Source organism: Brachypodium distachyon, chromosome 1 (assembly GCF_000005505.3).
Source record: "Brachypodium distachyon strain Bd21 chromosome 1, Brachypodium_distachyon_v3.0, whole genome shotgun sequence".
NCBI lineage: Eukaryota > Viridiplantae > Streptophyta > Magnoliopsida > Poales > Poaceae > Brachypodium > Brachypodium distachyon.
The window spans coordinates 1,043,195-1,061,914 of NC_016131.3; the positions used below are offsets into that span (position 1 = coordinate 1,043,195).

The window sequence follows — 18,720 nt, forward strand, 5'->3', positions numbered from 1 at the left end:
CTGAGTAAAATGTCCGCAGTGCCGTGCAACGAGCTAAAGTTTGCAGTGCCGTGGACTAAACCTGTCATTATGCAGGTAAGTTGCCACCGGGGCAGATCGAACCAAAGTTGCCTACATGACATATGACATGGCGCGATCGCAGCCACGTCTTCCTGACCAACAGAGACCTGGAGTAATGGCGAAAGTTCTCTCCATCATTATCTTAATTTGCTGATCGGATCAACTAGGCAAGCAATCAACGTGCCAATATCCTAAGATGTGGTGTCATCATAGTGCAAGCTAGTAACATGCGAAGAACGATGAAAGCTTACCATCTTCAGAAGAGAAAAAATTATTTGGCATACTACTAGTTGTGCCAATGCCATCAGTGCAAAGATCCGAAGAACACTGTATATATTCAAGGACCGTGCCACAGCATCGATAGCAGAGACACACGTACTCGATCTATCGGTTCAATGGCAATGGCCGCGAGAGCAGTGCTGGCCGCCGCCGTTCTGAGCGTCTTCCTAGTCGTCGTGGTGTCCTCTTCTCCGGCGCCGGCGCCGCCCTTCACGGAGCACGGCGGCGACTTGAGCGACATGAGCAGCGAGGAGCTCAATGCCGCCGGCTATGGCGGCTGCGTCTACCCCGAGAACAACGCTACGCCGCCCCATGACGACAACAACAACATCAATGGCGGCGTGCAGGAGGACGCGTGGCTGGAGCCGCCGGCGCAGAAGGACTGGCGCGTGGAGGGCGCCGTGGCGGCCGTCAAGAACCAGAACCCGTGCAGCAGCTGCTGGGCTTTCGCGGCGACGGCTGCCGTGGAGTCCCTGGTGGCCATCAAGACCGGCAGCCTCGTAGCCCTCTCGGAGCAGCAACTCGTCGACTGCGACACCGCCAAGCCCAACATCGGCTGCGGCGGCGGTCTCAGGTCGAACGCCTTCAAGTACATCGCCGCCCAGGGGCTGACATCCCAAGAACACTACCCGTACGAGGGCAGCCAGGGCACGTGCGAGGTGGACTTCGAGACGCCAGTCTTTGCCCGCATCAACGGCTACGCCTTCGTGCCGCCCAACGACGGCGACGCCATGCTTAGGCGGGTGGCGCTGCAGCCAGTGGCGACGATCATCCACATCAGCAAGACGGTCATGATGCGGTACCACGGCGGCGTCTTCAAGGGGCCGTGCGGCAGCAACCGCATGTGGCACGCCATGACCGTGGTCGGCTACGGCAGCCACCAAGGCGACGGGGACTACTGGGTGGTGAGGAACTCGTGGGGGACGCGCTGGGGCGAGGGTGGGTATATGCACATCAGCCGCGACGGCGGCGGCAAGTCCGGGGTCTGCGGCATCCTCTACAACGCTATGTACCCTCTCTGGGGGAAAAGTCTCTAGCCCCGAAATAAGCAATTACTTGTCCATGCATTGCAAACTTGCAATGGAACGACAAAATAAAATGATACACTTGAATACATGTATCAAAACTTCCTCTATTTGGTCTTATTTGACGACCACCAAACATCTTTTAAAAAAGGTTTCTTCCGAAGATAACAACATTTAGAATACAACATCCATCAAGGACAAAAAAAGATAAAAACATATAGTTAGTTTTCCTTCATTTACTAATTGCTATGCCTACCTATATTTTTACCTTGTCTTTACCGGAAAAAAAAAGATGTGGATGCAAATACAGCGATTAACTGAATATTGCCAAACTTAGAATGAGGAATATCTTGCCTCGCCATCATATTCTTTTCTTGAAAGAACTTCTGGCGCTATCTATGCCGGAGTGCCAACTGTTGATTTGGTTTAGAATGCAGCAAAAGCAGACTGAAAACCACAAAGGCCAAGTTGATAAGTAATTTTAGCACAAGGAAAGAAAATGTTGAGAACATCAACTATTATATTAGCACCTTAGAGTAATCAAAGTCGCAGATTTTCACAAAGAGGTGTTGGGCTCGCATCGACGAGGGTGTTTTCCAGTTTAAGATCAAGGTGACAAATTTCCTGCATTGGCAGTATCAGTTCATGGATACTTGAGTTTCTTCTATTTGTTTCCTATGAAGATTTTCAACAAGCAAAACGTACCATGGAGTGGCAGTAGTTGAATCCTGAAAGTAGCTGCTGAAAGAAGTACCTCGCCTATCAAGATGAATAGCAAACCAATCACATCTACTGATAGCATAGATTGTTCAGAATAAGTAAGACAAGGCTGAATCTTATCAGAACTCTTTGCAATGTTAAGATTATTCACAGCAAATCTTATCAAGAGTTTTTTTCCACATATAAAAACAATAATAATCTTGGATAAAACATTGAGACATTGATGTAACTTGTAGATAGAAGAAATGTGCATTATCCTCTTGTAAAGATGACTGGACATTTGGTGGTCGACACCTTTTTCCAGAATATAGAACAGATTGCACAAGAGGTATTTTTCTCTAGCAAACGCAATGCAGAAAATAGAAGTTTACGAACCTTGCCTTCAAAAGGAAAGAAGACGAATGGGATCTCATCTACTCCCCAATTCTCTCAACTGATGAATCCCGTCCGTTGGGTTGCGGCAGCTAGCGGAGATGAGGCGGAGCTCCTACACGGCGGCTCCCATGGCGGCGGCGGCGTTGCTGCTGCTGCTGGTGTCGCTGGCGGCGGTGGCAGACGGGGGGGAGGGGAGAAGCGAGGAGGAGACGCGGCGGATGTTCTTGGAGTGGATGGCGACCCACGGCAAGACGTACTCCTCCGCCGGCGAGGAGGAGCGCCGCTACGCGGTGTTCAAGGGCAACCTCCGCCTCATCGACCAGCACAACGCCGCCGCCGACGCCGGGGTCCATTCGTACCGCCTCGGCCTCAACAGCTTCAGCGACCTCACCCACGAGGAGTTCGGCGCTTTCTGCTGAGGTAATTGATTAATAAGCACCCATCTCGTCTCGCTCTTCTCTTTCTACTCCCTCCGTTTTTAAAGGTTTTAGTGCAATTAGGAACGGAGGGAGTAATTGGTAAGTGATTCCTTGATTTCTTTATCCATTTGCATCAAAGTGGCCGGAGGAGGAACGGTAATAGGGTTTCAGCATCCATAAACAAGTACAGAGGGACATGATATGAAACCGTTTAGGCGTTTACAAATAAAATTTCTTGGTAGGATATGTTAGCTGATTATACAATATTCTAGAGTTAACCAAAAGTATGTGAGGATTTTTAGTAACATCTGGGTATGATTAGCCTGGCAACTCATTCTGCTTACTACTGTAACCTTCAGTTCTTACATCAGGATTTGTTTTTTGTGACTTGGATTTTCCTTTTCTCGACATGGGGAAGATACTCCTGACTTTTTAATTAAGTGGGTGAGTCCTCCAACCCACCATTGCACCACAGGAGACTTCTCAAATTGAGTGATTCTATTACCGACCGATGTGCAGTATGGAAGAGAATCGATCAAGAGAGTTTGGTTTTATGGTTGATGAATGTAATAGAAGGAAAAAAAACATTTTTTTCAAGCAGGTTCATCAAACATGGACATTAAGTTTCTCTGCGTTTGGGCCGAAACAAGATTAACTCAAGGGGAAAAGGAAAGAAAAATCATAGCGTGCTACTAGTCGCTGGTGAACCCATATGTCGTTTTTTCTTTTATTGACGATGTCACCATCTGTTGTCATTTGACATGATGCCAAATAGCCTCTTGGAAACATTCCTGTTGGTTGCAGACTAGCAGCGGTTCCTCTGCATTATCATCACTGTCAAGCCATTACAAGATTGATTTTTTTATTCTCATTCATTACTTTTTACTACTTAGGTGCCATCCCTGAAGAAAGTCTGGATGTAGCACCATTAGCTGAAGCACAGGTGGAGCTGAATATGGTACTTGTGTGTGTTGCTGGAAGTCTTTTAGCTTTGGCAATTTTAGTGTCGATTGCTTGTGTAATAAAACTGATATGAAAATGTATGCATCTCCAGAAGATGAAATGAGAAAGCAAATCCAGTGAGAAAGATTGTTCAGATGTATGCAAGATACAAGTAAAGCATGAATGAATAAACTTCTGGCTGCAGCATTACAACCGCACGGACACATAACCAAAGTTGCCTGCAGAACACGCGATCGCAGCCACATCTTCCCGATCAGCAGAGTATTTGCTCCAGGAGACCAAATGGCGAAAGTTCTATCCTTCGGTGTCTTAATTTGCTGATCGGGTCAACTAGGCAAGCAATTAACGTCCCAATTTCCTAAAATGCGGTGTCATCACAGTGCAAGTAATATGCGAAGAACGTGGAAAGCTTACCATCTTCAGAAGAGAAACATTATTTGGGATCCTGGATGATCAACTACTTCCTAAGATGCGTTGTGCCAATGCCATCAGCGCAAAGATCTGAAGAACAAATGTATATATGGAAAGCTGTATACTGGATCGATCCCAATGACCGGACTGGCCTGTATATATTCAAGGACCGTGCCACAGCCTCGATATCATCTCAAAGCAAAGACACGTACTGATTCAATGGCAATGGCGGCGAGAGCACTGCTGGCTGCCCTGCGGCAACAACACCGACTGGCACGCCATGACGATCGTCGGCTACGGCCCCAGCGACCGCAGCGGGGGCTACTGGCTGGTGAATTAGCGATTTTGATCTCATAACTCACGATGCGGCCAAAAAGCAATGAAGTTTCAGAATCCATAACCGCGGCACAACCACCAGCACAAAATCCTGATAAACGGCACAGGTGTGGAAACACGTAAGCAATTCTGATTTAGATACCAAAGGCTTGAACATGAATATAGACACTCCATTACCTGTGGACTTCCCACCAACCAGGACTGTTTTTTCGAACAGCAAGAACAGGTTCTACAGACTTCACAGTACACCTGCAGTGTATCACCCGATGGATCTAAAAGCAGTGTGGCTCGCTAATCAGCTCCCTCGCAAGAATAGTAGAGCCAGCTTTGTGAGATTCTTTAGTGTTCTTGTTTATCCTTGTGAGAACAGCCTAAGCAAACAAAACATATGCAGATATTAAACTTCAGAGGTATTGCTAGGACTACAGAGCTCAAGGCTGACTAACTAAAAGTAACAATCAGCAATAATGCATCTACCGTTATTTTCTTTCCAGATAACTAAATGAACAACATCAGGCTGAAAAATTGCAATTTAAGACAATGACTTATATTGCTGAAACTTCAGGATACATATAGCTTTTTTGGTCTTAGACTTCTTATGGTACAAAACCAAGAATATTTGCATCAAAACAGTCAGGCAGTACAGTGGAACTTCATTCCAGCTGAGAGTCAAGTGCTAGCCCAAAATGACAGTGTACACTAACGAAATCACAACAACATTCATGTGGCAAGTAGCCAAATCAAGCACTTGGTCTCCTTTCTCTCTATCTTGCTAATTTCACGAGAAGATAAAACGTGAATTCACATAGTTCAACGAGCCACTACAGCATCGTTTCACCTATCTGCAACTTGATGGTTGTGCGTCGGTCATATTGTTAAAGATGATGTTTTTCATTGTAAACTATCAGATGATAATGTTTCCAGAGCAACTGCCTAGTGCAAAGTACAGATATTCTTCCAAACAATTATTCATACGGAGTACAAACCACATTGTATATCGCAGTTAAATCTCAGGACGCGATAAATTTCCAAACAAGTAGCACGACGGAGGCGGAAGTTACCTTGTGGAGGCGGTCCTAGCCGGCGTCGTTGGGGAGGGAAGCGGCGGGGATAGAGCGCTGGCGGGAGAACGGCGCGGCGGCGGCCCCGGCGCGAGGACGGCTAATAAGTGGCAGAAGCGGCCATATATGGGAGGAGGATGAGGCAAGACGAGGTACTGGTGGGGCGCTCCCAGCTTCTGCAGCCAGCGCTGGGAAGAGGCAGGGGTTCTGTCGATGGCGAGCTCCTCGCGGTGCAGGAGCTCCGCCGCCGCCCCGTCCGTACCGCTCGCCATCCGCTTGCGGGGATTGGGGAACTGCGGACAGAGGCAGAGAAGGCGGGGAGGATATGGGATTTCAGAAATGCAAAGTTTTTTAGATACCAAGACCTCAGCAGGCACTTCGTAATCAATCTATAATACTTTCTGCGTCCAGATCGAAGTCACTTGTTTCCGGACAGGAGAGTATTATTTCGCACCTAACTCTACCAACAAATCGTTTTCGAAAGACATTTCATGAGGTATCGGCCGCAACCTAGCGAAACTACTTCTCCGCATGGAACTCGGACTTGTAGTTCGAAACATAATCGGACAACTCGAGCCTCTTTTTCTTTTTTACGGGACGAGCCCCTCTTTTTTTCTTTACGGGATGAGCCCTTCTCTTTCTCTTTGAGTTGATATATATTACTTCCTCTGTTAGTATGGAACGCATGTTTTAAGTGAGGACGTCCCCAACTGTGATTGCAAAAAACAACTTTCACGGGTAACTTCTCTGTGTAATGGCTACTAGCATATAAAATATAAAGTAGTAAGTATGATATTTTGTAAATTGATGGTCGGTTTCGTATCCAGTGAAACCCTGCGTAGGTTGTGGACTTCTAAAGATGGAAGCCTTCTGTTCTTCTTGCAGTGCTGATGACGCCATATTTTAGGAATTGACACGTCGCTTGCCTAATTGATCGAATCAGCAAATTATATAACCCAAGATACCATGTAAAGAGATTCAGACGAGATGAATTGTCCAGGTCCTGCAAAGACTCAACCCAAGAGGACAATACTCGGCCAGGCCCTTGATTTCCAGACAAAACTCTAACGCCACAGCAAAGTGGGTCCATAATTTCAGAAAATTCAGCCAGTGCTGTTTCACGAAACTTGTAACATCAAAAGTCAATAAGGATTTGGTCATAATTAGCCTTTTTGCTACCCTAATCCTAGCAGTAACTAGTAAGTATGTGCATATAGAAATCCTTTCTCACTCTAATCTTAACAGTAGAACGCTGCAATAATCAGAATTTGAATTAACTCCGAGCATTGTCTACCCTACACAGCAGAAATATTCAGTACCGCCGGTGACAAAGATTAAGCAGCTGTGACAATGTTCAGAAACTCTGCAAACCCTGGTGTGCTTCAGTTTATTGCGAACCAACCAGCAGGGATTCCGTTGATATCTCAACATTCATAACTCAGATAAAAACTTTGAGAAACTAAAACTCTCCAGCTGCAAATCCTAAAATGTGGTGTCAGCATCGGTGCAAAAGAATCTGAGAAGAACGGAAGGCTTTTCATCTTTGGAAATCCAACTATTATCTATGATGTCTTTTGTCGATCGACCGACAGATCACTACGTTGGTTTTCACTGGATACGAAACGGATCATCGTATTGCAAAATATCATCTTTATCTCACTATTAAGTTCTTTTTGAGTAATCACAGGGGAAATACATATTGACGCGAAGAGAGGGACTCGAGTTGTCCGACTATGTATCAGAAACTCCACGAGTCCGAATTACGTGCGAAGAAGTAGTATTAATTACTACATACGGGATAGATAGCTTTGCTACGATAAAATTACGACGAAATTTTCACTGACCGTAAAATGTTGTGTATCTGACAAAATCAAACTAATTAAAGATCTTACATTCGTATGTATAGCAGTTCTCTAATGTACGTAGGAATCTAAGAAGAACCCTATAGCATAAAGGATTTGCAGCAGTACTCTACTATATCTAGGAATCTATCCAAGAAGAATCTACCTAAGAATGGAGTATCTAAGAAGAATTGTTTAGGAGTAGCTAGCTATTAATCCCTCTGATTTATAATAAGTGTCTTTGATTTAGTAGAAAGTTAGTATAAACTTGTATCCGAGACACTTATGATGGATCGGAAGGAGTACTAAATTTTGCTCCAGAGAGGGTAGAAGTAACTTTTCGCGATTCCAAAATATCCACACAAGTAAAGACTAAAAAACAGCGGAATTAATTTTCAGCATCATTAACATATTAGTCCAATAAAAGAATCAGTTTATTCATTAAACATCAAAAGCCATGATATGTTTACACCGTTTGTCCCAGAAGCTAATCTGAGAATGTACTCTCTCGCTCCCATAATTATTGTCGTTGTTTTAGTATAATTTTGAACTAAAACAACAACAAGAATTATGGGACGGAGGAAGTATCTAAGAAGACACGTTTAGAACTAGTTAGAGACTTTCCCCCAAAGAGAGGTAGAGAGGGTTGAAGAGGATGCGGCAGAGCCCATCGTTGCCGCCTTCGTCTCTGCTGATCCGAATATATCCGCCCTCGCCCCAGCTTGGCCCCCACGAATTCTTCACCACCCAGTAGTTCAAGCTCGTGCCGTCGCCATCGTCGTCGTGGGTGCCGTAGCCGACCACCGTGACGGCATGCCACACGGTGGGGCTGCCGCACAGCCCCGTGAAGACGCCGCCGGTGTACCCCGTCAACACGTTCTCGTTGACGGCGATGACGGCCGCCACCGGCTGCACCGCCACCCGCCGGAGCATGGCGTCGCCGTCGAAGGGCGGCACCGAGGCGAAGCCGGAGATGCGGGCGAAGACGGGCGTGTCCATCTCCGCCTCGCACGGGCCCTGGCTGCGCTCGTACGGGTAGTGCTCCTGCGAGGTCAGCCCCGTGGAAGAGATGTAGATGAAGGCTTTCGCCACGGAGCCGCCGTTGCAGCCCTTGTTGGGGCTCGAGGTGTCGCAGTCGATGAGCTGCTGCTCTGAGAGGGGAATCAGGCTGCCGGTCTTGAGGAAGACGAGGGACTCCACGGCGGCCGCCGCCGCGAACGCCCAGCAGCCGCCGCACGGGTTCTGGTTCTTGACTTCTGTCACGGCCCCCTTCACGCGCCAGTCCCTCTGCGCCGGCGGCTCTAGCACCACGGCCGCTGAGACATTTTTGCTGTTGTTGCCCTTGTTGTGGAGCGGCAGCTTGTTGTTGTCGTAATAGGGGTAGGCGCAGCCGCCATAGCCGGCGGCTTTGAGCCCTTCGCTGCTCATGTCGCTGAAGAGGTTCAGGCCCAGCTTGTAGGGCCGTCGTGGGCCGCCATGGTTGTTGTTTAACTCGTGCACGAAGCGCGCCTTTTTCTTGAACACCGAGAACCGCCGGGCCTTCTCCTCGCCGTCGTCTTCCCCGGCGCCGGCGTGCCGGTGCCGGTGCCGGCGCGGCATGTGGTCCTTGTGGTGCGCGCGCCACCGCTCGTACAGCGCCGACAGCGTCTCCTCCGACGCCAGGTCGTGCTCCGTGAAGGCGAACGCGCTCACCGGCGCCGGAGAAGAAGACGCCACGACGACGACGGCGGCGGCGACGAGAACGGCTGCGGCCAGCAGTACTCTAGCCGCCATTGCCATTGTATCGATCGAGTCTTTGCTTTGTGATCTCGATGCTGTGCCCCGGCCGGTGCTTCAATATACTATACAGGATCGTCCGGTCGTCGGGATCCCAAAGATAACCTGGGAGCTTTCCATACATTTGTTCTCCAGGTTTTTGCACGGATTGCACGACGCATTTAGGAATTTACATGGAGCTTGCCTAGTTGATCCTCTCCAGGATCCCAAATAATTTACTCTTGTAGAGATGGTAAGCAAGCTTTCCGGCCGTGTTCTTGTCAGATTTCTTGCCCTGATAGATGATGGCACTACATTTTAGGAATTGACACATTGATCGCTTGCCTTCCGATCAGCAAATTAAGATAACTCGACGAAAGAGAAATACGAGAGAGACGAGCCTGTTACAGATCAGACGAATACCACTCCGGTTATTATTCATGGGCTGAAATTGGCCCATGTTGGTAGGTATTAGGGGCTTTTTTCTTTTTCTTGAGCTAACAGTTGGTACTGCGCAGCTTTCTTATTGATCCGGAGTCTATATTTCAGTAATGTGTATGGTTTACGCGCAAGAGCTTACATGGATAGCCGGTGGTATTTTGTTGTGATCAGAAGCACTTTAAACTACACCGCACTCGCTCAAATTTGAACAGTTAGAATGCTGCAATGATCAGGATACAAAAAATCTGAGCAGGCATAATCGATCTGATGATCTACACAGCAGAAATATTCAGCACCGCCGGTGACAATGTTCAGAAACTCTGCAAACCCAGGTGTGCTCAAGTATATTGTGAACCAACCAGCATCTTCACCATAAAAAAAAAGCTAAAAAGGATTCCATTGGCATCTCAACATTCATAACTTGGATAAAAACTTCGAGAAACTAAAAGTTTCCAACTGCAAATACAGATGGATGGCCAAGGAGAGGAGCAAAGAGGGCCGTCATAGAAAACCATGACCTCGTAACATGTGGGGTCAAGTAAAATTCACTACTGACGGAATGTATAATCAGGCTTTCGTATCCTGGGCTACTTCCTCAAAAGTCTCTCCAGGAACAAGCTCCGGAACATCGTCATCGTTCTCTTCCTTGATCTGAGCGGCGCCTGCAGCAGCCACCTGCTTCTGCATCTCTTCAGCAATCCTCTTCAGATGCTCCATGTTGTCGGGACCTGGAAAAAAACGAGTTGGTCTTAGAATCCTAGTATTTAGCAAACTAGATACACGTTTCGTGCTTGTGATTATATGTTGCCTTTTATGGAACAAGCATCCACGTGTAACACGAGCGAAAGAAATCTGGTGACAAGCAAAGAGCATTAGCTCTGACGGCCAGTAGGCAGCTTGTGCTAAACAACACAAGGAAAATAAAGTTGGACTAATGCAGCGATATGAGGTTGGAAACATAACTCTAATAATGGGAAAACGACAAGTGACGTAAGACAAATGACAAGACCAATAATAAAGATGTATAAATACTAAACAATGGATTGGCTGGTATTGCTAATAAAGATATATAAATCAACTTAAAATTACAAAATTAAAGTATTGATAAGATGGTCTTGCTAAGTTCCAAAGAGTAGCATACCCAATTGGTTGATGATCCCAGGAAGAACATCTTGTAGCTCTGCAAAGTCAAACAATGAACTAAGTATACAAAAAAGAGCCAGAGGAACAGAATAATTCAAAGGGAACACATAAATAAGGGTAGAGACTTTATTGTTCTATTTTTTGTAGCAGGCACGTCACCGCCGCAAAACCCTCAAATATAGCGAGTTGATGCGTAAAAATGGCATATTCAGTACAACAAATGATAATCCCAGATTAAAAACAATATCCAAAACGGCAGCAGGTTAAGTGATGATCATGTTACCAACTTATCACAGTTGACTTATATTACTAGGAGACCACAATCAAGGAATCTCGAGTGGCTGTAAACGAATGTTCATTGTTGCATTAATGCAGTGCATCCATAAAAGCTGAATGGCCTTCCAAACTACTCCCTCCCTCCGGAAATAAGTGACTTGGATTCGTATAAGAATCTATGCGAATCCAAGTCACTTATTTCCGGACAGAGGGAGTATAATAAATCTACAACTTGCAGATCAAATCGAGAAGCGAGGCGATCCATACTCTTGGTCTGCGGAGTTCCACTGACCACCCATGTGTTTGCGGCGATGGACGCTTGCACTGCATCGACAGGACAGCAGACAAACAAGTTAATTAAGCAATCTCCATTTCCATGATACATCAGGCCAGAGTTGATAAACCAGGGAACGCATATTGCGCCCCAACAAAATAAAATGGACAAACCTTTGGGGTTGAGGAACTGGATGACGAGATCGTCCTTGAAGATGTTGACCTCCTCGATGGCCGGGATGGTGTTGACGCCCACTCTCTTGAGCGTGCTCTGCAGCCTCTTGTCGTCCGTGGTCGCCGTCTTGTGCACCGCCTTCTTCTTCCTGGAGGACGAACAAAAAACCCGAAAGGCGGCTCATTCAGTTTCAGCAACAGCCGGCGTGTATACACACCATTTGCGTCAGACCAAGGGGTCGAGGGCTTACCGGCGCACGGTGCCTTTCCCGCCGGTACGGACGGCGCCGGCCATCTTCATGAGCTTCTCCTTGTTCATCTGCGAAAAAATCCCGACGGGGTAGTTAGGTCTCGGGGGCAATGAGATCTCTAGCCATCTGGGCGGACTGGACCGATCCAAACCAAAAATTGTTCGGCTCGATGCCGGTGATCTCGGACTGAGGAGCGGATAGAGGATGGTGACTGACCTTGAGTGACGGAGTGCGGCGGCGGCGGCGGCGCCGGCGAGGGGGGAGCCGGAAACGGGGGGATTAGGCGAGAGAGAGCAGCGAGGGAGGAGGAGGGAGCGGCGGCGGCGGCGTAGGTTTTTGTTGGGGATTATAGGGTTTTCGATTTTGTGTGTGAGCCCCTGAGCATTTTGCTTTTTGCTCTGGTAGGCCCCTGGTGGCTGGTGAGAGAGGGCTGGGCCTTGTAAGGTGGGCTTTTAAGGGACAAGTGGGCCTCGTCCAGAGCCTTGCACCGCTTTCTTCGTCTCCAAAGTCCAAATTGCATCTGCCTATCGAGCGCACCACCTCACACTCGCATGCCCTCAGGAAAAAAAAACCTCACACTAGCATGATCACATCTTTTCCTAAAAAAACACTCACCCCTGGCGACTTGCAAATTTTGTTGGCTACTGTGGTTTTGAATTTACAGGAAGAACTCACATGTCAGTAGGCTGGACGGCAAGCTCCTTTCCACGGGATCTGCTTACTCGGCTTGCTTTGCAGATAAACGCGACGACCCGGCCGCTTCCGTCATCTGGAAGAGCTTCGCCCCGAACCGCCGCAGGATCTTCATGTGGCTGGCTTGCAAAAACCGGCTGTTCACCAACGAGAGACGGTTCCCACGTGGGCCATCGAACTCCGACAAGTGCCCGTTCTGCGACCGCCCGGAAACAACTTCCCACATGCTTCTTCATTGCCAATCGATTCGGGAGATCTGGTCGGCGCTTCAATCGATTCATCCTGATGCTACTTCGGTTAACGACATCGTTGATCTCTCCTCTAGTCGGCAGCCACCAGACAGGGTGCACTCTTCAGTTCTTCTACTCGTTCTTTGGAATATTTGGAAAAGGAGAAATGCGATGGTTTTCAATGCTGTTCTTGAAGACGCCAACATTGTGATCGATAGATGCTTTGCGGATGCTGCTCCTTGGGCTCACAGATGCAGCTCCCCTGCGTCTCAAAGTCTCATGGTGGACTGGGCGATCATGATGTCTCATTTGGCGAAATGTTTGTAATAAGTCGTAACCCCTGTATATTCTTCCTCCAACCCCCTAACTCCCTGTAAAGTTTTGGTTTTGGTTTAATAAAAGTTGTGCAGGTTGGTTTTTGCCTGCCGTAGTTCGGGTCAAAATAATAATTCATAATACCACAAATACGGACTAGATTGGAAAAAATGGAATAAGTAAACTCAACAATTGTCAATCACTGGAATGCATCCAAGCATGCCATTTTATTCACGTATACATCGATCGGTACAAATCAAGCCCCCTCACTAATTTGATCATACCACACGACATTAATTCAAAATAAAAATCAAATGGGTAAAAACACACTGATCAATCGAGCATATATTGCATATACTCGGTCGAATTAATCAAGCCCTTTTATTTTAATTGTTAGCATACGATATATGATGATGCAGACACGTTGATGAGGATGAGGATGGGAGATCACGCGGCGGTGACGGCGATCTTCATTCCGGCCTGGCAGTGTCCCGGCACGCCGCAGATGAAGTAGTTTGTGCCGCGTGCCAGCGTGACGCGGTCGGAGCCCGACTTGTAGACCTTGGCGGCGCGCGCCGGCTTGGCGCACGCCTTGTACGCCGCCGCGCTCACCGCCGTCACGTCGTGCGCCGTCGAGTCGTACTTGAACACTGCATTACAGTTGCATTACGTTCGTATCAATCGACTATATTTTTAAGTTGCATATGTATGCATGCACGTAATTACCCAGGACGTCGCCGGCCTTGAAGCGCTTGCCGGCGGGCCAGGAGTTGGCGTTGAAGGTCCAGCCGCCATTGTCGCCCACGTTGTACACCGCCGACTCTGCCATGCCGGCGCTCACCAGCACAACCACCATGCCGAGGACTGCAACAATGGCCATGTTCTTAGCACTGCCTCTTCCCTGCGCAGCCATTGTTTACTAGCTAGTGTACTCCCTGCTGAGATGGATCGAGAGCTAGCTAGCTGCACGTACGTAAGAGCAGAAATGGTACTAAGAGCAAGTTAGCGAGAGAGGGGCTTCTTCTGGGTGCGTTGGGTGGTTAGCAATGGAGTGGCCGGTGTGGTTTTATAGGCGCGTGTTGTTGCAGCTGGTTGGCCGGAGTGGAAGACGTGGAAGTTGGGCAGTAATTAAGTACGAGTAGGTCCGATAGCACGGGGGAAAAGGAGAGAGCTCTATTTTCATTCCATGGCATGCAGCAACTTAGCAATGGTGGGATTGGGGGTTGGCCAACAACCCACACGACAACAATCTTAATGGAGAGACACTACTTTTTGGACCCGGTCGATGGATCGACGGCGACAAGCGAGTCCTCCACGAGAAGAATAACTTGCAACAAACCTTTGAAGAACGCGACGACGCCAACCCAACCCAACGTACCCAACCCTAGCGTGTGAAAAATATGTCGCAGAAGTGGCTTCCAAGTATAATTGGACCGCGCACCAAGCCTCCTTACGTATAATCAATATCTCTGGTGCGTAAAATTAAATATACATGCATACATATTCTAGCATGTGAAGCTCATCAACTGGCCGGTCGAACATGTACAGCGTACGTACGCACTCACCGATGTTGGACGATAATCGGGCTTTGATAGTTGCTTGTATAGTTGAGTACGGAGTAATAATAACTAAAGTTAAGTAGCCTTCCCATATCCATATATATATGCAAAAAAAATAAGCCAAGATATAGAAGACAAATTAATTAACGCACGTAGTGCAAGGACCTTTGGAAGCGTGGGAAAATACTAGCAGTACTCACCCAAGTGGCGCGTAACTGGACCGCGCGCAATGGCCGGTCTCTCTCTGTCTGTCTTTGAAATTTTTGAAGGCACGACTACATGTAATCTAGATTTATGTATTGGCCTGTACATGCATGTAATGCATACATTTTAATTTGGCCCGTGAAACTCAACTGGCCGGCCGGCATAGCTATTGGATGGATTACAGGGGGTGATCGATACTGGTGGTCTTTGTTTTGCTTTGCTTGCTACTTTTAGTGACGATCCTGCCGTTGCACGAAAGCACGCGTGCAGTTGCATGTACACTGGACGGCCAGGTCAGGTCGCCGTCGAGTAACACAACATATGTTGCATATACATGCCTCATGTCTGGTACTACATCTGCATGCACTTGCAAAGCTGTAGGGGACCGTTAGTTAGCTGCCCGGTCTCTTCGCTCGTTGCTTCCTTTTTTTTTTTTAGAGAGAGAGAGAGGCGCTAGTTGCTTCCAAATTCCAACTAGCAGCACGTCTTTTTTTTTTTGAGAATTAGCACATATAGGGCCGGAATCTAGAGTGGGCTAACAACGGCCCGCTATTAGTTTGTCCATGGGCAAGTATCCGACCTGGGCCGCAATGGACCCATCAGAGAAGTAAAATGACACCAGTACCCTTCGAACTATCCCCAACCACTCCCATCTCGGTCTCTGCAGTTCCAGCCGCTTGTTGAGAATTTTGCTGGGCGACCATGGAGGAGAGGAAGAAGATGATGAAGCCTCTGCCCTTCCTCCTCCTCTGCCTCCTCTGCCTCCAACCCACGGGCGGCTCGCCGGACCCGACCCCGACCCCATGGCCGCCGCAATTCCACGCGAAGCTCCTGATGACCCACCGCGGCAACCTCTCGCTCGCCGACCTGTGGTACGACTGGCCGGGGGGCCGCAACCTGCACGTCATCCGCTACCAGCTCGCCGCCGATTCCGAGTCCCCCTACTACGACGCCGAGTGGAACAACGGCACCTCCTTCTTCTACACCCCGGCCCGCCGCGCCTGCCGCTCGGCGCAGGTCGGCGTCGGCATCCTCCGCCCTGACTGGCTCTCCTCCCCCGCCGGCGATGCCGCCTACCTCGGCCGCTTCCCCGACGTCGACGGCGGGTTCGACTGCCATGTCTGGTCCAAGGCTGACTTCATCACCTACTACGAGGAGGTCGGCACCCGGCGCCCCGTCAAGTGGGTCTTCTACACAGGTAATAGTGTGTACTGTGGGCTCAAGGCCTCAAATGGCAGCATAGATTATGATTTGTGATCTCGTTAACGATCTAAGACATGCTGCATTCGTTATGCTACTTCTGTTGATAAGACTGCCGATGCAACAAACATGAGTACATGACAGTTGCAGGTCAGGCAGAAAGGATAAGAGCAATTTATTAATGAATGAGAATCAAATCTGTATAGATAGAGAACAATGTAGAAAATGCAGCAATTCGTGGTCAAGGGTACAAACAAATGTAGTGAAGTCTCACTACTCACTGTCACTAAGGCACACAATTTCTGCAACTTGTCTGGCTTGGGTTTGTCTTTCAGAAGCTGGCTCAAGGAAGATTCGGATTTACCACTCTCAGTCGATGTACTAATTTAGCAGCCATAGGAATCTGTGGACTGTTTTCATATACGGAGTACTAGTTATCAGTCATATTTCCCCTGCAGTATCCCGCATCCATTATATGCCAGTTTGCTGCTGATCCCAAAGATTCCTATATGTGCCATCGGTTGAATTAGTGATTTGTGATTCCGTTGGTGGGCATTGCTGGCATGGTTAATCGTACACTTGGTCCATCTTTTTAGTCTCCTATGTGGTTAGGGTCTGATCGATAGGTAGCTCAGTAACTCACCCATTGCCCATTAGGATTCAAGTGCAGACTGCAGAGTGCTAGTAGCCTAGTACTTCTGTTGATTGATGAGAGAGCAGGGCGACGTTCTACATACTCCCTCCGTCTCATAATAAGTGACTTTCTATTACATGTATCTAGATGCCTTTTAGGCATATATATACATCCATATTTGGACAAATTTGAGTCACTTAATACGAGACGGAGGGAGTACAATGTATTACTTGGTACAGTTCAAACAGAAAAGGATAAGAACAATGCATTCGTTAAGGGTAATCAATTAGTATGGAATCGTACAGAGATCCAGCAGTTTGTGTCGAAGGGGAGCATGTCAATTTGCTGCTGACTCTGAAGATCGAACTGTATTCCTGAGCTATGTCTGTCTTGCTGTGTTCAAGATCGACGAGCTTTATTACCAAGATTAAATTGAAAAAGTTCCAAAATTTCTTATACTGGTAATCATTTTTACTTCTGTTGCACATGCCTCCATGCAAGTATGTATTGAACCCTGCATTGTCACCTATGCACATTGGCTTTGCTAGTCCAGAGATTAAACAGAAAACCCACGGAGGCCTGAACTGAACACTGAACTTGGCTGCATGACTGTGTCCTCCTGACTGTAATTTGAGAGCACACTTAACATTTTGCAAATGTACAGGGAGGACAGCGCACGTCATGAGCTTCGAGGCGGGGGCAGTGCTGGAAGATGCAGAATGGCAGGCGCCCGAATACTGTTTCGCCGAGGACGCTGGAACGACGAAGAACACACTCGTCTCTGAACCTGATCATCGGTACCAAGAGAGCTTTACCCCCCTGATCAGAATGCTGAGAGGTTAGCAGTGCTACTAGTACATATGGCTGTTGATGAGAACGCGGCAGTCCCTTGGTGTTTGAGTGGTTGTATATGCTCCTGTCCTGTATTGCCAATGCTTTGGGAGGACATGGATCTACATTGCATGATCAACCTGTCTTCATTCTGTGGCGCACTGCGTTGTCTGACCCAGTAAGTGAAACGGTGTGCACCAGTCTGAAGCTCGGATTTTTCAAATGAAAATGATATCTCGAAGCTTTCAAAAAATATGCATGTATATATAGATGCATTAATCATGAAGAAATTCTTAAACATGTGATCTATACAAAAAACAAAAACAAAAACAAAATTTATGGATTTTTAATAGCGACGGTACACTTCACTCCTCTTTGAAGAGAAAAGAAAGAAATGGAAAAGCAGAAGGAGGTTCTCGCAAAAAAAAAAAAGAGAAGGGCTGGGGTTGGAATGGATACATTTTTCAACACGGCGGGATCTCTTCCCTTTCCATTACGAAACATAACGGAAATACAAAACGTTGTCCGATCAACAGAGAAAAGAACGGGGGAAAAGGGGGAAGAAGTTCCAGGCAACCTACGTTTTGCCGTGAAGACGTAACGAAGCTGGTTAATTCGGCTCTCTCTGTCTATCTGTCATAGTTTTACCTCCCGTATCAAATGCATGCATCTTAATTGAATCCAAGGTTAACTGCACCAAACGGAAGTATACTGCTGCTGGTGGTGGCTACTCCAGCTAGTGTATAGCAATCTCAGCTCCTAATTAATTAGGCTGGTTAAAACAAACACGCTGCTGTAGTGCTAGAACACACACAGACACGGCACTGCACAGGCCACAGCGAGCTGTACGAACCATACCTGGATTGGCTCGCCACGCCGTGCGCAGGCGTTGATGAGAAGAGATGGAGCAGCAGCAGCAGCAGCAGCAGCAGCATAATGGTGGTTGCGCCGCTGCTGCTGAATCCTACACGTACGTACGTGTCGACCACCAATTAATGTACTCCAGCTAGTTGTGATGGGCAAATGGCACGAGCAAAACGGGGCCGCTGAGATCGATCGACCTCGCCAGCTTCTCGCGGCTGTTAAAATTTCGTGCCGGTCCTCCTCTCCTCCTCTGCTTTACCTCCCTCATCAGAATGCTGGTTTAACCGAGACTTTTCGTCGGTATGGGGTAGACTCGATATGGAGTACGTACTACCACAAGTATACCGTATGTGACATATACAATGCGAGGCCTGAATGCGATCACGT

General features: G+C 47.7%; 6 protein-coding genes and 1 long non-coding RNA gene across 7 annotated transcripts; 3 read left to right on the forward strand and 4 right to left on the reverse strand.

Moving 5' to 3' along the window:
• The first annotated feature begins 461 nt into the window (after positions 1–461).
• LOC104581928 (ervatamin-B) lies at positions 462–1,376 on the forward strand. The gene has a single exon (XM_010231103.1). It carries the CDS (start codon positions 462–464, stop codon positions 1,374–1,376), a length of 915 nt encoding a protein of 304 aa, XP_010229405.1.
• A 79-nt stretch (positions 1,377–1,455) lies between these two features.
• LOC112271863 lies at positions 1,456–2,599 on the reverse strand. Its single transcript, XR_002965360.1, has 4 exons — positions 2,460–2,599; positions 2,070–2,123; positions 1,895–1,988; positions 1,456–1,811 (listed from the first exon to the last, which is right to left on the reverse strand). It is a non-coding gene; the product is annotated as an uncharacterized LOC112271863 (long non-coding RNA).
• On the forward strand, positions 2,214–4,024 carry LOC100830467 (oryzain alpha chain). Its single transcript, XM_003559094.4, has 2 exons — positions 2,214–2,879; positions 3,772–4,024. The coding sequence occupies exon 1, from the start codon at positions 2,558–2,560 to the stop codon at positions 2,876–2,878; it is 321 nt and encodes a 106-aa protein (XP_003559142.1). The 5' UTR covers positions 2,214–2,557; the 3' UTR covers position 2,879; positions 3,772–4,024.
• A 4,078-nt stretch (positions 4,025–8,102) lies between these two features.
• On the reverse strand, positions 8,103–8,918 carry LOC100830777 (macrodontain-1). Its single transcript, XM_003559095.2, has one exon. The coding sequence runs from the start codon at positions 8,916–8,918 to the stop codon at positions 8,103–8,105; it is 816 nt and encodes a 271-aa protein (XP_003559143.2).
• A 1,115-nt stretch (positions 8,919–10,033) lies between these two features.
• On the reverse strand, positions 10,034–12,176 carry LOC100836116 (basic transcription factor 3). The gene is made up of 6 exons (XM_003562253.4): positions 12,020–12,176; positions 11,804–11,871; positions 11,553–11,701; positions 11,373–11,429; positions 10,828–10,866; positions 10,034–10,414 (listed from the first exon to the last, which is right to left on the reverse strand). Exons 2-6 carry the CDS (start codon positions 11,869–11,871, stop codon positions 10,254–10,256), a joined length of 474 nt encoding a protein of 157 aa, XP_003562301.1. The 5' UTR covers positions 12,020–12,176; the 3' UTR covers positions 10,034–10,253.
• Positions 12,177–13,224: 1,048 nt separating this feature from the next.
• LOC100838562 (chemocyanin) lies at positions 13,225–14,093 on the reverse strand. Its single transcript, XM_003562261.4, has 2 exons — positions 13,768–14,093; positions 13,225–13,691 (listed from the first exon to the last, which is right to left on the reverse strand). The coding sequence occupies exons 1-2, from the start codon at positions 13,952–13,954 to the stop codon at positions 13,489–13,491; spliced, it is 390 nt and encodes a 129-aa protein (XP_003562309.1). The 5' UTR covers positions 13,955–14,093; the 3' UTR covers positions 13,225–13,488.
• Positions 14,094–15,434: 1,341 nt separating this feature from the next.
• LOC100831082 (uncharacterized protein At4g14100) lies at positions 15,435–17,669 on the forward strand. The gene is made up of 2 exons (XM_003559096.4): positions 15,435–16,002; positions 17,303–17,669. The coding sequence occupies exons 1-2, from the start codon at positions 15,507–15,509 to the stop codon at positions 17,479–17,481; spliced, it is 675 nt and encodes a 224-aa protein (XP_003559144.2). The 5' UTR covers positions 15,435–15,506; the 3' UTR covers positions 17,482–17,669.
• The last annotated feature ends 1,051 nt before the right edge of the window (positions 17,670–18,720 follow it).